The 21,310-nt window shown below is 44.8% G+C and overlaps 1 protein-coding gene across 1 annotated transcript in view; it reads left to right on the plus strand.

Annotated features, from left to right (window-relative positions):
• The first annotated feature begins 879 nt into the window (after positions 1-879).
• The window catches only part of Susd1 (sushi domain containing 1), a 129,544-nt gene continuing 109,113 nt past the window's right edge, over positions 880-21,310 (plus strand). Inside the window, exons 1-3 of the mRNA XM_076840989.2 lie at positions 880-961; positions 9,298-10,026; positions 20,641-20,754. Of these exons, the coding sequence (XP_076697104.2) occupies positions 880-961; positions 9,298-10,026; positions 20,641-20,754 (925 nt within the window). The remainder of the gene's footprint in view (positions 962-9,297; positions 10,027-20,640; positions 20,755-21,310) is intronic.

A 21,310-nucleotide genomic window follows, 5' to 3' on the forward strand; every position in this document is an offset into this window, starting at 1 on the left:
CTGGTGTTTCCAGGTGGGACCTTGGGGAGGCGGTTAGAATTAGAATCGAGTGGAGCCGCCATGATTGAATAAGGGTGGCTTTGTAAGAAGAGAGAGGGAGACTACCACACACACACACACACACACACACACACATACACTCACACACACATATACATACACACACACACGTGATGTGATGCCCCATGCTACTTCAGGACTCTGCCAGCAAGAGGCCTTCACCAGATGCAGGGCCTCAACCCTGGATCAGAACCATGAGACTAAATACATGTCTTTTCTTAATAATTTACTCACTCTATGGAATTGTGTTAAAAGGGACTAAGACAGTGGGCTACAAGTCAAATCAATTGATTGTAACACAGCCACACACTGCAGCCAAAGTCCACAAACTAATCACAGGGAAGTTGTTTTGTTTGGGTGTGCTTGTGGTGAGGGAGAGGCATGTTGGAGAAAACAGAGTAATCCTGCTGTTCCTCCGATGGCAACTGTGTCTGAGCGTCATTGAGGTCCCAGGAATGGGAAGTCTACCTTTATTACACAGAGGTGACACCCCAGGGGGAAAGGCCCCTGTTGTCAACCTTTACAAATCTGACTTTATTCTGGGAGGGGTGACGTGACTCTTTTCAAGGTGACCCTCTTGCTTTCCTCAGATGTTTTCTTCTAGGGATAGATGTATGTGGGGTGGGGTGGGCCGTTACAGAGGGACTGTTTCTTTCATGTTTCAAAAACACAAGGTTTTAGCCAATATAATTCAAAAGCTTCAAACATGTGAACCATTCCTGTTAGCACCAATTTCAAGCAAAGAGTGGAACATCAGAAACACCAAGCTCATTGTAGTGAGAGAGTCTCTCGCCACTCCCCAACTCCCATGTATAAACTATGCATGATTTACAAGCCTGCCACCCGCCTGCTGTTGGGGTAAACACTGGTCAGTGCCTAGGAAAGCTTGTGGTTCCTGGCGGTAAGATAAGAGGGTCTCTAAAGAATGTGATCACGAGGGGGGAACTCGCCACCTCCCTAATCTCCAATCTTTAGGGGAGGGCACACAACTTATCCTACATATTACCCCTGCTTGTGGATGTAGTACAGCCTGCATTGTATCCTGGCTGGCCAATGCTGAGAAGGGCAGGAGTAATAAAATGTTCACACCCTCTCCATTGAGCCCTTCAAGTTCTTTCATTGGGATCAGAATACAGTGCAAAGGGGCCTTTGCAGCCCTGGGGTTGAACAGCTTCTCAAACCAGTCTCTGGAAAAGGCAGGGCATCATTTCTAGTCAGGAGTGGGTAACAAAGCAATGGACTTCTCCAAAAGGGATCCAGGGTATTTGGTACACAGACTCCCTACCTCCTTCTCCTTTTGGCCTTATTGGAATGCACCAGGAAAACGCTACATTTTATGTTGGATGCAGACGCTGTGGGGGAAGCTATGGAGAGAGTGGACCAGTGTTCAGAAGGAAGTTCTTCTGTTTGCCTGCCTGCTCCTTCCCGTGCTGCTGGCTCCCACAGCCTAACTCAGGCTTCTTCTGGAATTTCATCCACTTTTATCTTCGGAATTGTGGGGTCCTGTGAATCTGATCCCATATTGATTTGTCAGGATCCAGAATTGATTTGGAAAGTTCTATATATTAGTGCCTGCTGATCAAATGATAATAAAAAATTAGTATGTAGATTTCTTTTTCTTTCTTTTTTTTTTTTTTTTTTTTTTTACTATTTTAACCATTTTAAAATATACATTTCTATATCAGGTACATTCACATTGTAGTGTGACCATTCCTACTAACCATCCACAAAACATTTTTCACCTTGCAGAACTAAAACTCTACAACCAGAAGAGTTCCTCTTCTGCCCTTGACTCCCTGGCAACCAGCATTCTACTTTCTGTCTTTATGAATTTCACTACTCTAAATATCTCATATTTATGGGATCATACAGTATTTCCCTTTTGTGATTGTACTCGTTAATTTAGCAAAATGTCTTCAAGGTGCCTCCATGTTGTATCATGAGTCAGAATTTCCTTCCCTCTTGAGACTGAATAATATCCCATTGTAGGTAAAAACCACATTTGCTTATCTGTTCATCTATCAATGGACCTAGGTTTACTTCTATATTTTGCCTATTGTGGATGACGCTGTTATGAACATAGATGTACCAGTATCTTTGTTGTAAAAGAATGCTTTGATGGCATAGCAAGATGCATTAAACTAACCTTCAATATTTCTGAACCTTCGAGGACAGAGTTTGAAATACACTGCCAATTCTACAACTATCAGAAGCTTCCTTCCTGGGCCTCCAAGAGATCTGGAAGAGGTCTCTTTGGGAGATTCTCTTGACTATAAGTACCCGTTCTAGATCTTTAAGATTGCTTCAGATATTCAGTAATTTCAATATTTTAGGTGGGATTTAAGTATTTTATCTAACCATATGAAGGTTGTCTGATGAGTAAATTAGTATAAGAAAGCTTTTTTAAAAATGAAGTTGAAAATGATTTTTTTGGTACTAGGGATTGAACCCAGGGCCACTTAACAACTGAGCCACATCCCTAGCTCTTTTATTTTTATATTTTGAGACAGGGTTTCACTATATTGCTAAGGCCTTACTAAGTTGCTAGGGCTGGCCTTGAACTTCTGATCTTCCTGACTCAGCCTCCCAAGTCACTAGGATTATAGGTGTGCACCACCACACCCGGCAAAAATGATTTTTTAATGGTGTGAAAGTTAATAGTTTTTCTTGTGAGGCCAGGAAACTAATATTTGTGTGGCTGAAGAAAGGACTGATTTTAGTAAACAATGTGTAGATAGGAGCAAAATAAAATGTTTGAATTAATAAACAGTGTACTTTGCATTTTCTTCAACAGTTCTTACATGGTGCTTCTGAATTAATTTTTTTTTAAAAAAAGAGAGAGAGAGAATTTTTTAATATTTATTTTTTAGTTATCAGCAGACACAACATCTTTATTTGTATGTGGGGCTGAGGATCGAACCCGGGCAGCACACATGCCAGGCGAGCGTGCTACTGCTTGAGCCACATCCCCAACCCCCTGAATTAAAATTTAAGCCGGGCATGGTGGTGCACACCTGTAATCCCAGTGGTTGGGAGGCTGAGGCAGGAGGATCGATTGCAAGTTCAAAGCCAGCCTCAGCAAGTTAACAAGGCCGAAGCAAGGATGTAGCTGAGTGGTTAAATTCAATCCCTAATACCAAACAAAAAAATTTTAAATATTATAATAAAATATGCACATTACATTAATATATACAAATAACAAATTGGAAGTGTGCATATGTATATATTTTAAGTTACACTATTTGTTTTTAACCCTAACTCCCCCCACTACAGATTATTTTTGTGAAGGACATGAGACAAGCTAATTCAATGTAGTTTTCAAAGATTTCTGGTCATCGATGGCATGTTTCCTTTTTTTGAGGGAGAGAATTTTTAATATTTATTTATTTATTTATTTTTTAGTTCTCGGCAGACACAACATCTTTGTTTGTATGTGGTGCTGAGGGTGGAACCCGGGCTGCACGCATGCCAGGCGAGCGTGCTACCGCTTGAGCCACATCCCCAGCCCATATTTCCTTTTTAAAAACACTGTTCATTTAAAAAAAATTTTTTTTGTGTGTGTGTGTGTGTGTGTGTGTGTGTCCGAAAATAAAATAAAACTGTATTTCCTCACACTCGACCCAGAATATTTGTGTGCCCAGATGCGTGCAAGCCACATCTACTTTTAATAGTTCACATACTATTAAAAGAAGAATTTTAGACCAATTAAGTTTAATTGAGCAAAGAACCAAGAATTGGGCAACCCTCAGAACCAGAAGAGACCGAGAGCTCCAGGCAGCCAGGGCTGGGTAACATTTATAGGAAGGAAAAGGGAAGTGAGGCTCAGGGACAGCTGGATTGGTTCCAGGTTGGTGGTTGCCTGTGTGAGCGCGGCTTGAACAGTTGGCCACCTGCAAATGACTGACACTCAGCTGTGATCAGCTGAGACTCAATTGTGTGTCTCAAAAGCAAATTCCTCAATGAAGTTTTCAGTTATTTACATCTAAATTATGCTGCAGTGTCCTTCGTAGGACTGGCTGGTTCAGAGGCTTCTAAAACCCAAACCTTGTTCTCCAGCAGACCCCAGTTGGGTGTCCTATTATTGAATTCAATTGTGACACTAGCTACTGGAGACAGACTGCCCACTAGCCTGTGTCCCCCAATTCAGATGACAATTTCAAGCCCCAGGCTGTGAACTTTTACTTCTGCCTGGCAGCTACAAATTAGGTTTCCCATGTTCCCAGTATGGGGTCATTGACTTGGTAGGTAGGATGGTTTACAGAACCCAGAAAACACTTATGTTTATTATAAAAGATATTGTGAAGAATACAGATGAATGGTCAGATGAAGGGACGCACAGGGGAAGGTATGGTCGGGGAGCAGAGCTTCCCTGTCTTCTCTGGGCATACCACCTCCCCAGCCCCCCACTAGTTTAGCCATCTACCATATATTTACCAAATTTTTCTCTCCTTTTTTTTTTTTTTCTGTACCAGGGATTGAAACCAGAGATGCTTAATCACCGAACCACATCCTCAGTCCTTATAATTTTTTTTTTTTAAATTTGGGGCCGGGGTCTAGTTAAATTGCTGAGGCTGGCTTGAACTTCCAATCCTCCTGCTTCAGCCTCCCAAGGTGCGGGGATTATAGGTGTGGGCCACTACACCCAGCCTACCAAATTTCCTTGTTCACGATTTTTTGTGGAGTTTAGAGCCGGTCATAGTGATACACTCTGTAATCCTAGGGAGCCTGAGGCAGAAGGTTTGCAAGTTCCGGCCAGCCTGTGCAACTTTTATTTTTTTTATTAAAAAAAATAAAAAGGGCCAAGAGTGTAGCTCAGTGGTAAAGTACCCCTGGGTTCAATCCCCAGTACCAAGGGGAAAAAAAAGGTTTTATGGAGCTTAATCTTCAGCTCCTCATTCCTGAAGGTTGGTGGGGAGGGCTGAATATTCAAACCCTTTAACCACTTGGTCTTTCTGGTGATGAGCCCCATCTTGGAGCTTTCTAGAGACCCCAAGTAAGTCATTTGTCACCTGCTCAATGGGTTTTTACACTATCAAAAGAATCAGATAAGGGTACACAGAGGACAGGAGCAAGACTGTATTTTCCTTTCTCCTTCCTTTCCCTTCCCTTCCCCTCCCCTTCCTTTCCATTCCCTCCCTTCCTTCCTTCCCTGGGGATTGAACCCAGGGTGTTAAACCACTGGGCCACATCCCCAACCCTTTTATTTATACACACACACACACACACAATTTACTTTTAAGTTTTAGGAGGACACAATATTTTATATTTATGTGGTGCTGAGGATTGAACCCAGTGCCTCGTGCATGCTAGGTGAGCACTCTACCACTGAGCCACAACCCAAGCCCCTTTATTTTATATTTTGAGACAGGATCTCGTTAGATTGCTTATGTTGCTGACGCTGCCCTCAAACTTGCGACCCTCCTCTGGAATCACTGGGATTTTTTTTTTCATTGTAGTTATTCATTTTCAGTTTTTTTAAAGTTGTCACTGAATCTTTATTTATTTATAAGTGGTGCTGAGACTTGAACCCAGTGTCTTACATATGCTGGGCAAGTGCTCCACCACTGCACTATGACCTCAGCCCCACTGGGATTGTTTTATACAATGTTATTAAAGTAGACTTTATAGGTTGCTTCAGTGACTATTCTATGCACATTTCTGCCCCGCATCATTTGGAATTTGCTTCTTATCATCTGGAAGAGTTCCTAATATTATTTTCAGAACAGGGCAAATGCTTACCCTGTCTCGGTGGCTTTGATTTCAGTGACCTTGTCTTGTCTGGCTCTAGTTCTTGGCATTTCTTCTGAGCACATCATCTCAGGAGGCTGAGCTGAATGCTCAAGCAGCGTTATCTTAACTCCATAGCCTTGAAAACTGGTCCACTTTTAAACTCCTCATTTTCTTAAGATAAAGAACTAGTCTGGCTTTCTCACTGCCCCCCCCCCCACCACCACCACCTTGGCGAGAGATTTTACTCCTTTAAATTTAAGAGGTCCTATTTTTCATGGGGGTCCCCCAACGGTTTCAATCTTATTAGCATAAACTCAGGTGTTATAAAAAGGAGTCATTATGAATAACAGAAGATACTTCTACACTAAGGAAACTCCCAGGATGTTAAGAGTTCTGAGACAGGAAGCTAGGACAAACAACAAATACTGTATGTACACAGTGTATCTTTCCCCATTTTAGCAGGATCAGGGAAGGAAGGAGAAAGAACTTTCAGAACTGAAGATGCCGTCTTGAAACCAAGACCTGAAATTCTCTAATGAAGCATTAAAATCCAGATGTTGTGGAGGAAAGAACTCGCTACAGATTCTCTTTTATTTATTTTTTAAATTTTTTTTTGGTTGTCAGTGGACCTTTAATTTATTTATTATATGTGGTGCTGAGAATCAAACCCAGTGCCTCATACACGCTAGGCGAGAGTGCTCTACCACTGAGCCAAGACTCCAGCCCCCAGGGTTTGATTTTTTTTTTTTTTTTAATATTATTTTTTAGTTTTCGCCGGACACAACATCTTTGTTTGTATGTGGTGCTGAGGATCGAACCCGGGCCGCATGCATGCCAGGCGAGCGCGCTACCACTTGAGCCACATCCCCAGCCCACAGATTCTCTTTTAAAAGATGGTGTATTGGCCACTCTCTCCCCAAAAGAGAACATTTTTCTCAGCAATAATCTCACTGCTCCAAGTTTACACTCCTTCAATATTGCTTTAATGTTTCTGACAAATACTTATAAGGAGAAAATCCTTAATCTTGTGATTCAATGACCTTACAATTGGGTAAGAAGTACCCAATGGCAATGGTAAAGTGCCCTTGGGGTCCATCTCCAGCAACAACAACAAACAAACACATAGAAAGCCCAGTGATGCTTTTGTCCTACTTTTCAAAAAATTTTGTTTAAAAGCTAAAAAAGCCCATAAAAATAACTCAATCTAATATAGAATACAGAACATGTTTTGTGCTAAAGTGTAATTTAAAGAGTTAAAAACATGACTCATGCAAAATTAAAACCTGAGATTTTGTCCAACTAATTAATTAATGAGGAACTCAGTAAGAGAGTGACTTCAAAGAAGAACTAGTAAGATATTAAGGTTCAAAGGAAAATCTGAAGTCAATGATGAAATGGACGCGCTGGTAGATTCCAAACTGGTTAACCAGCTGATATGATATGTAGGACAAAAGAAGGAGGCACTTATATTTCTCCTGGAAAACATTCATCTTCGTTGTTATAGACAAGAACTTTTTGTTTTATCATCAGTTTTCTACAAGTTAACTTCTACCCTTACAGAGTAGAAACAGAATTATCAGCAGCAAGCCCGAGAAGCTGCGAGCATTTCTGAATGGCTACTAGACAGTAACCGATGCAACACCTGGAAAGGACACTCAGTAATTTCTCTTGCCCATTCTCAAGTTTTGGAGAATTTTTCCTGACATCACTAATTTTAAAAAAGTAGGGGTTGGGGGTGTGGCCCAGTGGTAGAGCACTTGCCTGGCACATGTGAGGCACTGGGTTTGATCCTCAGCACTACATAAAAGCGAATAAATAAAATAAAGGTATTGTGTCCATCTACAACTAAAAAATATTTTGAAAATGTATAGACCTGCATAAATATTTGAATTTATTTTACAGAGGAGTATGTGGGAGATGGAGATATAGGTTGGTTAAGAAATGTCTCAAATACATGGCAAATTTGTTGCAATATTTCATAATTTCAAAGTTCATGGTGAGCTGAGCTTAGCAAAAAAAAAAAAAAAAAAAAAAAAAAAAAAGGCCTAAATAATTGCAAAACTCACACTGTCTATCTACTACTTTCCAAAGCAGGGCCCTATCTTTGTTGAACAAAAATAATTTGCAAGAAAGTCTGCTACAAAAGAGTCTAGAAGTTTATTTTTAACAATTTCTTTTTAAGGCTGCACAAGTTCAGCCCTTATATGGCTGTGTTCTCCTGTGGTTAAGATTTAGGGCAAGCTCATGGTAGAGAAAGCAAGTGTGGATATGGGTTGAAGTAGTGGGTGCTCTGGCACTTGGATGGCCCCACGGGCATTACAAGCTCAAAGCCTTCACTCGGGATCATCTTTCTTTTCCTGCAGCCTGCTCTACCCCAGCTGCATCTCTTTTTGGATGTTTATCTCAGTGGCTTCCACCACTGTCCACCCCAGTTGTCCAAACCATAAATCTAAATGACATCTGTAATTTCTCTTTCCTTCTCTTTTCCGGACATTCTACTTAAATGTCTCTTTTCCGGATATAAAATCCAGTGGACTCCATTTTCTCTTCTTCTTCACTCACTTGCCAATGCAGGACTCCAAAGCATGTCAACGTGTCTTTTTTTTTTTTTTTTTTCTTTTTATCAGAGCTTTTCCTGTATTGCCTTAATTCCTGCAGCAGCTCCGGAGGGGCCTGCCCCCAGGCCTCCCAACCTCACACTGCAGGCACAGAAAACCTTCTTGATAGAGTGACTCCCTGTTGTTACAGTTTCTCAGCAGCCTCCTTCACTTGGCTTATGTGGATTTGTTTACCGCTGCCGTTTAATGTCTCTTTCCAAATATCCGCTCCCCACACTAAGGAGACCTCCACTCCGTTTCTTTTTCTTTTTCTGGTACCAGGGATTGAACCCAGAGGCACTTAATCATTGAGCCACATTCCTAGCCCTTTTTATATTTTGAGACAGCGTCTTGCTATAACTGCTGAGGCTGGCGTGGAACTTTCGATCCTCCTGCCTCAGCCTCCGGAGTCGCTGGGATCACAGGCGTGCGCCACCATCCCCGGCACCACGACCCCATTTCTAGAACACACTCTCTGTCCCTGTCCCTTCACAGCACAGCTTTCTCGCCGCTAAGATGCCTCCCTCACGTCCATCTCATCATTCAGGCGGCTAATTTCCTTCCTCCCTAACGCCCCAGGCTGGACGTCCACGGAGCAGCGGGAACTCCTGCCTGTCCTCGGGCCGTCACAGCTGGGCTCTTTAGGCCCTGTCACCTGGTCACGTCTCTATCTCTGGGTGCCTGGGCCCCGCGGCTTTCCGCCCTCTCGCCTCTCCCTCGGAGCCGCACGACCTCATCCCAGCTCTTCCACGTCCTGGAAGAGTCCTTTCCCGGTGCCCCCCGCCCCTCTCCTTTGGCCTCCCGGGGTGGGGGGCGCCTCCCCTGGTCCCTGTCGTGCACGCACCGCGGACGTTTCCTCCCTAGCACAGTCTGGGGCTCCCCTCTGAATGTCTGTCCCCCTTTCCTAAAGTAAAGGCCAGAGGGCCGACCCTGTCCTGCCCCCGGGACCCAGGAGGTGCGCGACTGAAAACTCCGGCCAGCGTCCTCGGGCTCCCAGACTCCGGGGCCTCCTGGGGACCCCGAGGCGCCCTCCGCTTCCCCGCGCGGCGCCGGAAGCGACTGGGCCGGCCCCCTCCCCGCGGCACCCGCCGCCTTATCTCGTCGCCTCCAGGGCCGCAGGGGGAGTCGCGGGCGCGCCTGGAGGGACGCGGCGGCATGGGCCGGGGGCCCTGGGGCGCGGGTCGCCCGCCTGCCTGCTTGGTGCAGCTGCTGCTGCTGCTCTGCACGGCCCGCGGCACTACTGGAGCGCCGAGCGCCCCCGGTGAGTGTGGGCGGGGACACGTGCGGCGCTGGGGCCCCGGGAGGCCCCAGCTGGGCGCTGGAGGACGCGTCCGCGTCTGGACGCTTCCCCGCCCCTGCGCCGGCCAGCGTGCAGCCGGGGCGTGGAGCGCAGGTGGAGCTTGCTCCAGCGTTTTGGAATCACGAAGGCGGAGCTGGAAGAAACACGAGGGGCGCCCCACGCCAGCCCCAGGCCGCCGGGGGAAGCGGTTTTGGAGGCGGCCTTACCCGCGCCCTAGGGAACCCGACGCTGCCCCGGGGCGTGTGGCGAGGTGGGGGCTGGGCGCGATCGGGGAGCCGCACCCGGAGCAGGAGGGCCTGGGAGGGAGTTCCGCTGCACTGTGGGGCTTCCGGCTCTGCGGTGGCTTTTGCATGACAAATTCTTGACCCCAAGCACTTGACTTTTTACTCTTTAATTTTTTCACCTCCCTGAAGAACTGGATGCTAAATATGGTGAGGAGTTTACAGGAAGACCCATCCTTCATTCCTTGACTGCACGGCCCTTGAATAGCTTCTCCGCCCCAGATAGGAGTGTGCAGGGCTGGCCGCCTTGGGCTCATAATCTGGAGGAGGCAGACAAGCAGATGATCCATTTCTAGGCAATTGGTGTTGTAGGTGTTGTTTTTCCTCCTCTGCAAAACGCAACACCGAGCGTGGAGGGAGTTACTGTACCAGAGAGGATTCAGACAAGTAGGGGAGGTACTGTAATGGAAGGCAGAAGGACGGGAGTGCTCTGAGAAGGGGTGGGTGGTCAGAAGATAGGAGAAACACGTCTAGTGGGGAGGGGCGTGGGGTGGGGTGTGGACATCACGAATGCTCCATGAGCTGGGCCATCGAGGATTGGTGATATTGGATTTGGGAAAATGAGGAAAAGTCGCGCTAACTCTTAGCAGAGAGGGCAAACAGCTCTCCGCGTATGTGTGAGTGAATTCCAGAGGAGGGACAAGGGGAGGAACACACACAAGAGGCACCCAGGATGGGGCCCGTGGTTCCCTTGGTCAGTAGCAGATGGATGGGAATGGGAATGGAAACACAGACTGGATCTCACCAGGAGGCCAAGGACCTTGAGTGGCAGACCTCTGCATCTGGAGTAGCTGCTCCTGGGTAGTGGGAAGCCACTGGGAGCCATTGTAGGTTTTTGTACAGGAAGTGATAGGAAAAGTGTAAATAAGAACACTCCCCCCCCCCACACCTTTCCTTAATAACACCAAACACTAAACTTGAAATGATGGGAATTTCCATGTAAGGAGACTTTGTGGCTCAGATTCCTGTCCCCTGAGTTCTCTTTGGAACATTTGCCTTCACTGGTGGGTGTTTGTCTCGATGGCTCAACTTTCTGGAGTGACTGGTTTTGTAATATGGGACCCTCTGGTGATCTTTCTTCCTTCCTTCCCCGACTTGGTCTCCCATAGCAGTGCCCATGAAAGCTTGTAGAGACTCAGAGCTCATTTCAGGATCTTCCTGTGAAGTCTCTAGCCTAGGAAATTGTCCAGCGTCCTGTTGAATTGCTAGGCTAAGATGGCTGGGTAGAGCCAGTAGGTACCCAAGGTCACCTGTAACTTTTTCTGTATGTGTGTGCTGGGGTTTGAACCGAGGCCATGCTAGGCATGTGCTCTACCCCTGAGCTACACCCCAGTCCACCTGCAACTTCGTAAAGGCTGTGGGGTGAATGCTAGGAAATAGAAAGCAGGACTGCCTGATGGAGCCTCCTCTCTTTATGAAGCAGGCCTCCCTTCCTTTTCCAGTCTTGGAGAATCTGGTTTTATGTGTGACTGGTTTTTCTTTTCTTTTTTTTTTAAAGAGAGAGAGAGGTAGAGAGAGAGAGAGAGAGAATTTTTTTTTTAATATTTATTTTTTAGTTATCGGCGGGCACAACATCTTTGTATGTGGTGCTGAGGATCGAACCCGGGCCGCACGCATGCCAGGTGAGCGCGCTACTGCTTGAGCCACATCCCCAGCCCATGACTGGTTTTTCGATAGTGGACAATATGGGGGAGAAAGCCTGGGGGCTTAGAGCTCACTGAGGCAGTTGTCAGGGTTTCTGGCAGTTTTTCTGGCAGAACTGGCCTGGCAGTTCTGAGGATGGAATCCATAGTAATGACAGCAGGAGGACTGGATGTGGGTGAGAAAGTGGGAGTGGCACTGGAAGAAGATGACACTAAGGTTTTGGGACTGGGTGACTTGGATCTGTGGTTCTGTGGGAGGAGAAAAAAGACTGGGAAGAAAGATGATTGTTTTGAACATCCTAAATTTGGGGTGCTAATATGGATTTTGGACAGATGAAATCAATAGGGAGTCACAACTGGCCACTAGATATGTGCAAGTGGCATGCATAAGCTTGAAGGTCATTTGAAGCCTTGAGGTTGACCAGATTAAGAAGACCCAGGACAGGTTCTTGGGGAAGACCAAGTTTAGATGTGGATGTAAGGAGAGGAGTAGAAGCGGCAGCCAAGGTAGGTTGGGGTAGGTAAGGAGGACAGGACTCGCATGGTATGGAGGAAACCAGAGCCGGGGAAGCCAGGGGCTGCAGACTCAGGAAGGGCTTTGGATTTGGGAGTCTGGCCAGCAGCAACCCAGAGCTAGCAGAGCAGAGGGGGTGAGAACCAGATGCAGAGGCACTAGAGTGAGGGCAGAGACTGCGGCTACAGGGCACTCTTCAAAAAAGTAAAAAGGAAAAGGAGGGCACCATTTGGGCTGGCCAGGTCAGGGTGGAGTAAAGCCAACTTAAGCATATCTTACACAGAGGAATTATTCAGTAGAGAGGGAGAGAAGTTGAAAATGCAGAAATCAATGAGATATTTAATGGAGCCCAAGGAAAGCTGGACTCTAAGTAGGAGAGGTTTTTCTCTGGAAGGGGAAGGAAGGAGGAGGAGAATGGAAGAGAGCTGCTATTTCCTTCTCCTGAAACCATCTCCTCAGTGCTGTTCATATTTCAAAACCAGCCCAGTTGTCCTGGCTTCCGGGAGGCCCATCAGAGTTACCCACTTCTCTCTGCCACAGCAGAGATCCCATGCCAGGCCATGGGACCTTGATTAGGCTAAGAGCCTTGGGGGTCGGGGTTGTGGCTTGAGCTGGGAATGTGAATGGAAATAAAGATCACTCCAAGGAGTTCTCCTTCTCATGCAAAGAAAGCCTCTTCATGCAAAAGCTATTGATTGAGTGCTTGCTGTCGACGGGAGTCAGCCAGGACACTTGGGTTTGGCAACGTCTCAAAAGCAGGCAAGGGGGCGGGAGAGTTTAAGAGACTTGAGGGAGGGCAGCAGGTGTGTCCAGCCTGGGGCGGCTGGAGGCTGCTGACTAGCAGCAGATATCCTGTGTGACTGTGAGGGGGACTTATTTGGCTTTCTCTGGTTGGTCCTAAGTTAGAAATGGGGGCAAAGATTACGGAAGCTGGCTATTATTGAGTAAGTCCATTTCGGGCGATTGCAACAGAGGTTGAGGTTTGAGTTCCTGGATGGATGGCTGCCGTGGGGGCCTGAGTTCTATTTTTATGTATGTCTGGCCATGGTCCATTTGTCTGTTCAGTCCCTCACATGAGCTGAATTACATTTAATTGGTATGGAGGATGTTTGGGGGATGGGGCTAGGCTGTGAGGAAAGTTCAAGAAACATAGTTGGGAAAGCAGTAGGGTGTTGGTGGTTGGGTGGGGTTCCAGGCCCCAGAGGAACCCAGAGGTTAGGAATGGGTGAGGAGGGGTGGAACCAGTCTGTCCTGTTTCTTAACCTTTCTCTGGCATTGCTCTGAGTCTGGGAGTGGCTCTGGGACTTGTTGGGTCAGGCCTGGCTGGGGTTGGGGGAAGGCCAGAGAGAGGACCGGCAGAGGCATTGAGGAACATGGGGGAGCAAAGGTAGACAGGGTCAGGGAAGTTGTCCTCTCTGTCTGAGGTGCCCTCTGTCTTCACTAATCATTCTTTCACTGGCTTGGTCTTCGCTCCTTCTCTGTGAATTACAGCAGCATATTTACTCCTCAGAGTGGAGATGAGGGCACAGGAGGACAGATGGAGAGAGTGAATGGTTTTGGAGTGATTCAAAGTTGCCTTAAATAAGGGAGCAAGATCAGAATTGATGAAGCTCCCTACTGTGGCCCGGGTCCCACCTCCAGGGACCTGGCCCTGGGCACATCTTCATCTTCTTTTTCAAATCTAAAACTGAGCTCCTTAGTGTCTGTGTGTCTGCAGCCCAAGGTAGCAGAGTCCTCTGTTGGACTCAGCCCTGCGGAGGGGAAAGGGAAATGAGAAGCAGGGATTTTTTTTTTTTTCTTTTTAAGTGCACAGGGCTGGGGCTGTAGCTCAGGGGCAGAGCTTGCCTAGCAGGTGTGAGGCACTGGGTTCAATCCTTAGCACTGCATAAAAATAAATAAATAAAATAATGAAGAAAAAAGAAAAAAGGTGCACAGCTGGCTTAAGAATGTCAGGAGTGAAGCAGCGTGGGAGAAGTGGGTGACCGCAGGACATGAACCTTGGGGTAGGCCTGAAGTAATGGTTACATGTCTAGTAAGTGGCAAGGTTACATGTCTAATAAGTTAACTCAAGACTCAGAGTTGAGATTGGGGCACTCTGGTGGGTTAATTTCTGGTCTGGAGGCCAGGTGTGGGGCCCACTGCTAGTTGATCTTGGTGACAAATGGAAGCTGCAGGTTCTGAAAACCACTGTACTACAGGAAAGGTTAAGGGTTCTAGCAGGGTGGTGTCAGTCCAGGGCCTGGTCAGGTGGGGGCATATGTGATCCCTGAATTGCTCTGTGGTGACATTGCTTGAAGGATAGTGCTGCCCTCCCTCTTGGCAGGGGGTGTTTAAAGCAGAGGCTACATTTTGTTTCTGTTTCTGTTTCTTTCTTTCTTTCTTTTTCCTGTCAAGGATGTTGGAGAGGAGAGAATATAAGTATTCTCAGGTTCCTTCCATCTCTGGAATTTAGTGCACTTTCTTAAGAGCAATGCAATGTTATGCAATGTCACAGAAGACTTGGGAATGGCCTTTCTTCTTGAGTTTTGGGCCCCTTTGGCTTTCCCCTGAGGTTATTAGATGGTCCTACCTGTGTCCACAAGTATGAGAGACAGAATCTCAGGCAGGTGGTGCAGTGGGTTGGTTTGGTCTCACTGTGAATGACTGGGGGTTAGATGAGGACAGATATAAGTTCAGGCACTCCCATTGTGCTTTTACACACCCTTCTTCCCTTGAGTGTGAGCAGCATCTCTTCATCTTACTGTTAAAGTCCATCAGCTGATATCTCAGAAGTGCAGTTAAATGCTTGCTTGCATACTGAGGCAAAGAGGGAGGTGGCAGCCCCAGCCCATCCCGAGATACAGGTTTTCTTGATTGCTGTGCAGAGGAGGGACAGGTGAGCAGGCTGTGAGGATGACAAAGCTGACCTTTAAATTGTGAGCCAGGTATTACCCAGGAGGCTGGGAGGATGTGGGGAAAGCAGGGAGTGATTATGTAAATTAGAATATTATGGTTTCTATAATGAATGCTAGGGAATAGGTAGGCCTTTGTCCAAGCAAAGATATTGCATTGGATTTCTATGTCAAGAGTATCCATTGTGCTTCCATTAGCATAATTGGGAGCTGAGTAGCTAACATGGGAGTTAATACCTTCACTAACAGAGTTGTTGAGTTGAGTGGTGGTGTAACTATGCATAACATATTCTAATTGCCTTGTGTGTATTAACTCATTTACTCTTTAATTCTCACAGAAACTGTATGAAGTAGGTTTGGTATTCTTCACATTTCACAGACTTACAGGAAACTGAAGCACGGAGATTGTCAAGGTTACATGTCTAGTAAGTGGCAAGATGATAACTCCCATTTTCCTTGCCACTTTGCCACATACCAAGCTCTGCATCTTTTTTTTTTTTTTAATTGGTAATGGATATTTATTTTAATTTACTTATATGTGGTGCTGAGAATCGAACCCAGTGCTTCACACTTGCTAGGCAAGCACCCTTCCACTGAGCCACAACCCCAGCTCCCAAGTCCTGCATCTTGTATGACTGTTTCTAGCAAAAATAACAGTCTATGGAAACAGGCATATGATTCATATAATTTGCATAGTGCTTTAGAAGTTTTTTCAGTGTTTCTATTTCTCATTTAATCTTTTTTTTTTTTTTTTTTTTTTTGTGTGTGTGTGTGTGGTGCTGGGGATTGAACCCAGGGCCTTGTCCATGCGAGGCAAGAACCCTACCACCTGAGCTATATCCCCAGCTTTATTTCTCATTTAATTTTGACAACACCATTTTCTTCTTGAGGATTGAAGCTGGAGGGCTGACAGTTACCTAAGATCACATAACTGGGGAGCAAGAGAGACAACTCTAGCCTTGGTGAGACCTCCTCTCAGCCTTTCATCATGGGATGTGAATTGGGCTTGGCTGGCTTGGTCTCTGCAGAGCGGAGAGTGGGAGGGAACCTGGGGTGGTAGCGAAGCAGGAGGATAAGGTGATAGTTACAGAAAGTACTTGTCAGGCTTTTCTTCCTTTGAGATTTTAGAATCTCTTAACTTTCCTGTTTCTCTGCCAGGAATTCTAGGTGTCCCTGGGGGACCCCACCCTTCAGTTATGTAGCGGCCACCTCTCTGCTCTCAGGTACTGAGTCTGCTGATGACAGAGCTGACGTCATCTTTTTATTTTTTGCAGCCCTGGGGATTGACCCAGGGTCTTACACGCGTGCCCGGCAAGTCTTCTACCACTGAACTACACTCCATAGTCCTTTCTACTTTATTTCCAGATAGGGTCTTACTAAGTTGCCCAGGCTGGCCTTGAACTTGTGATCATCTTGCCTCAACCTCCCAATAGCTGGGATCACAGACATGGGCCACCACGCTCAGCTAAAGTCGTGTTTGGCACGGATGCAGTTACCCCTGACATAGCCCTCTTGTAGGCTGAGGCAGAGGCCTGGTGACCTTTCTGTTGGCCTGGAGAATCCCCTTCCCATGGCTTGTTCTCCCTGTCACATTGTTCCCGCAGCTATGCAAAGTGTCAGTCTAGACTGGTGGAAGACTTCTCTCATTATTGCCTCCCCCTAGCCTTCCAGAATTCTGGCTGATGTCCTTGAGGTTGAGCTAGACTTACAGTGCGACTCATGGTGTGGTCCACCTGGGAGTTTCTTGGAAGGGCAGAATCTCAGGCCCTACCTACACCCACCAAATCAGAGTCTCTGTGAATCATGTTTTTTTTTTTTTTTTTAATGAACCTTTATTTTATTAATTTATTCATATATGGTGCTCAGGGTTGAACCCAGGGCCTCACACGTGCTAGGCGAGTGCTCTACCGCTGAGCCACAACCCCAGTCCCTGAGTTCTGTATTTTTAACCACCCTCTCTTTTCAGGGTGACTGGCCATCTTGGTTTGTACTCAGACGAGGGGTTCCTAGGACACAGGACTTAGTATTAAAATGGGATGAATTGGTCACTCTTATCTCCCGGTGATTCTTAACTGAGCTTGAAGGTGTTGAACAAGGAACTCTGATGTGTGGTCAGAAGCAGTCCCCACAGTCTGTCCTTGGGTGGGAGTTGTGCTCCCTTCCTCTTTATTCAGTATAAAGTTTCTTTCTTTCTTCAGGAGACCATTTGGTCTCTCAAATCACCAGAATGCAGAGGACTATTCTACAAGGCCTTGCAAACTAGGGTCCTCCTGGCTGGATAATAAGCCTCACCTCAGCACTTTCTCCACCCCAGCACTTTCTGTTCTACAGGTGGTCTGAGAAGCCTTCTGTTGTCTCGTCCTTTGTGCTGCTGTGGGGCACAAACATTTATTGAGCTTCATTCTGCGCTGTCAAATGGATACACGAAATTGTGTTTATCCATTCACATATTTTGTATCCTGGTTGAGGCAACTGTTTCATGGTTGTATACATTGCCAAACTCATTGAACTGTACACTTAAGCCAGGGTTCCTTTTCTTGTACGTGTATAATGTACCAATAAAGTTATTTTAAAATGTAATTTTCTGTATCTTTTTATCATTGTGGTAAAACAGACATACAATGGTACCATTTACCATCTCAGAGGGTGCAACTGAGTGGATCAAATACATTCACTTTGTCGTGCAGCTGCCACCACCATCCATCCCTAGAACTTTTTCATCATACCAAAACGGAAACTCCACACCCAAGATTTGAGGTTTTTAATAGGATTGCATTCTATCTACCCATTAAATTGGAGTGAATATTCATCATTGTGTGGTTGAGCACAACTGAAGATTTTGACTTGACCCAGTATATTATTAGTCTGTTTCAGTTGCTATTATGAAGTACCTGAAGTGAGATACTTAGTTAAGAAGGGAAAGAAAGAAGGAAAGAAAAAAGAAGGAAGAAGGTTTATTTAATCTACAGTTTTAGAGGCCAGAAGGCTAAGAATGGGTGGCCCCTTTGGTTTTCCTCCAGTGAGGCCCTGATGGCAGCTGGCATCATGGCGTAAGCACTACTTTTTTTTTTTTAAATGATATATGCTTTTATTTTTATATTTTTTATTTGTTATTTTTTTTTATTTATTTGCGTAAGCACTACTTGAGGGAGAGATCACTTGGCAAGACAGGAAACCACAGGGTGGAGTCGGCCTGTCTTGCTCTTTTTAACTCCCTTCTCTTGTGGAAAGTAAATGGGGTATTATGAGAACTAATTAATCCCTTGGGAGGGTGATGTTTCAAATGACCCAATTATTTCCCACGATGCCCAACCTGTCAGAGGTTCCATGGCCTCTCACATTGCCTCACTAGGGACCAGGCTTCCAACACAGGAACCCCTGGAGGACAACCTTAGACAGTATCCAAACCACAGCACCCAAGAACCATTATTTAAAAAGAATTTCCAAAATTTGGTTGTATTATGTGATTACAAATTGATAGTGTCTATGAGTTTTATGTATTTTATTTCCCCTTCTTTCTTTTTGATTTTTTTCCATGTCATCAGATGGGTAATGTGCTGATGTGTCAAGGTTTCTCCCCCTCTTTTAAAGTATAAAGACAAGGGGCTGGTAGAGTGCTTGCCTTGCATGCTCAAGGCCCTAGATTTGATCCCCGCCCACAAAAAAAAAAAAAAAAAGTCAAAGCTAAAGTATAAAGACACATTAAACTAGAATTTTCTGGAGTATATAAGTTTTATAGCAAGTATTAAACATTTCATTTTTGGATATCTTCTCTATCCTGAAAGTTATTTGAGAGAATGTTTTGTAGTTTTCCAAATATTTTGTTTAGGGGATACTGGAATTATGTTTTGTAGCTTTATTATTTACTATTCTGTGGTGGGAAGATAATACCTTTACATTTTTTTTTTACTTTTTGGAAATTTGTTGCATTTTTTTCATGGTCTGAGATATATTTTGTAAATATTCCATGGTTAATTTGGTATTAGTAATGATTAATTTGTTATTAGTTAGTAATGATTAATTTGTTTTATTTTTATATAATCTCATTCATTAAAAAAAAAAAAAAAAAGAAGAAGAAGAAAAACAGGACGCAGAATATTTAGAAATCTCCTAGTGTCTGTTGCTTTGTGCCTGGAGCAGCCTGAGGGCTGGCCTGTATTGCCTGGTTAATAATGGGGCCAAGACGCAGATAAAATTCCATGCTGGAATCTTCCTTAACTGGGCCACTTCTGAAATTACAGAGACACTGAGCTGAAACAGTATCCCCCATGGCCTCAGGTAGAAATTCTTGTTTGATCTTGGGCCATATATCACCATCTGGTAAATCTGGATGTTTTAGGAGTTTTAGCCTCAAACATTTCTGCTGTTTGTCTAAGTAATTGGGGTGTGGTTATCCTGTGGGGAAATGGCTGTTATCTCCCTGACATCTTAAACACATTCCTTTTTTTTGCCCCTAAAAGGAAAATGGATAGAGTAACAGGCAGCTGTGTTCCTCTCCCCTCTGTTTACTTTTTGAGTTGTAGCAAGTTGGATTTCAGATCCCTTTAGCGAGCCTGTCAATAAAAATACAGTGAGTGTCTATGCTGGGCCATAATAAGGTTTGGACAAAGGTCATAATTGCTGTCTTTGAGTGGCTCATATAAAACCAAACTGGGAAGACAGAGCTGGGATCAGATATGACAAGAAATTAACGTGATTGATTTGGGAATGTGCAGGTGTTAGGTCAGCACAGAGGACGAGACACTCCCTTTTTCTTACAAATGGAGGAATGGGGGAGACTGAGACAGAATGAGATCCTCAGGCTGGGTCTTGAAATTGGAATAGGTGCCAGCTAGGTGTACAGGGAGGTAGGCATTCTAGGTGAAGGATTGTCAGGACCGTGGCATGGAAATCAGACAGTAGATGGTCTGTTAGGAAAGATTGGCCTCTTCTGCCCAGAGAGTACCACATGTTTGGGATTTGTGAACCATGGAGGCAGGAAATGTCTGTCAGGAGTTAGGTGAATGAGAGTAGTGATTGACACATGGAGGAATCTGCCCTGTATTCGTGGGCAATAAGTCGCCCTTGAAGGTCTTTATTTATTTATTTATTTAAATTTTAATATTTATTTTTTAGTTTCCAGTGGACACAACATCTTTGTTTGTATGTGGTGCTGAGGATTGAACCCGGGCCGCACGCATGCCAGGCGAGCGCGCCACTGCTTGAGCCATATCCCCAGCCCCGCCCTTGAAGGTCTTTAAAGATGAGATTAGATCTATCCTGTTTATTTTGGAATTCAATCCTTGGTTCCTGCCAGGTGCAGTGGCTCATGCCTATGTTCCTAGAGATTTGGGAGACTGAGGCAGGAGGATTGCAAGTTTGAAACCAACCTAAGCAATTTAGGGAGAGTCTAAGCAACTTATGGAGACCCTGTCTCAAAATAATAATAATAATAATAATAATAATAATAATAATAATAATAATAGACTGGGATGAGTTAAGTAGTAAAGCTTCACTGTGTTCAATCCCCAGTACCAGAGGGGGAGAGAGAGAGAGAGAGAGAAAATTGGCTATCTTAAAATATTTAACTAAATGTATCCCACCTTGAGCTTTCCTTTTTTTGAAATATACAAATTATGATTCAGGTGTTGATGTCTGTGCCACTTGCCACGAACATGCTACTTGCCAGCAAAGAGAAGGGAAGAAGATCTGCATTTGTAACTATGGCTTTGTGGGCAATGGGATGACTACCTGTGTTGGTAAGTTCTGACTGGTGGGTTAGACTGAACCATTGAATCAAGAAATAGGATTCTCTAGTGTAAAAGAGTGGATGTCCTTGGGGGGAAAACATTTTGTTCACATGTTTTTATGATGTGAAATTTTATCTATTATAATAGATCTTTGTTTTAGTGTTTGTTCTATCCTTTTTCTGATGTTTTTCCAGGAAGTATCCCTCCTGTTAGAGGTCATTGAACTTGACTCTGGAAACTTGACTCTTGACTCTCTGACCTACCCGAAATTTGAAATCTGTTTTAAGTTTTGAGTTAATTTAACAACTCAAGTGAATATTGCATTTCTAGATTTCTGTGTTTTTTAAAAAATATATAAATATTTATATTAATACCATGGGGAAAAACAAATCATAATTTCCTATTGGACTTTTTGGTTAATTAGCAAAATAATTAACTTGGTTTTGGTCTTATGTCTGCCAAAATCCATCCTCTGAAATTTTTGTAGGTGTGACCCTTTGGGGGACTTGGATGACTTGACTACAAAGTCCTTCAGGTTGGAAGCTTCTGAGATTATTTTTTTGCC

This window comes from Callospermophilus lateralis, chromosome 2 (assembly GCF_048772815.1).
Source record: "Callospermophilus lateralis isolate mCalLat2 chromosome 2, mCalLat2.hap1, whole genome shotgun sequence".
Taxonomy (NCBI): domain Eukaryota; kingdom Metazoa; phylum Chordata; class Mammalia; order Rodentia; family Sciuridae; genus Callospermophilus; species Callospermophilus lateralis.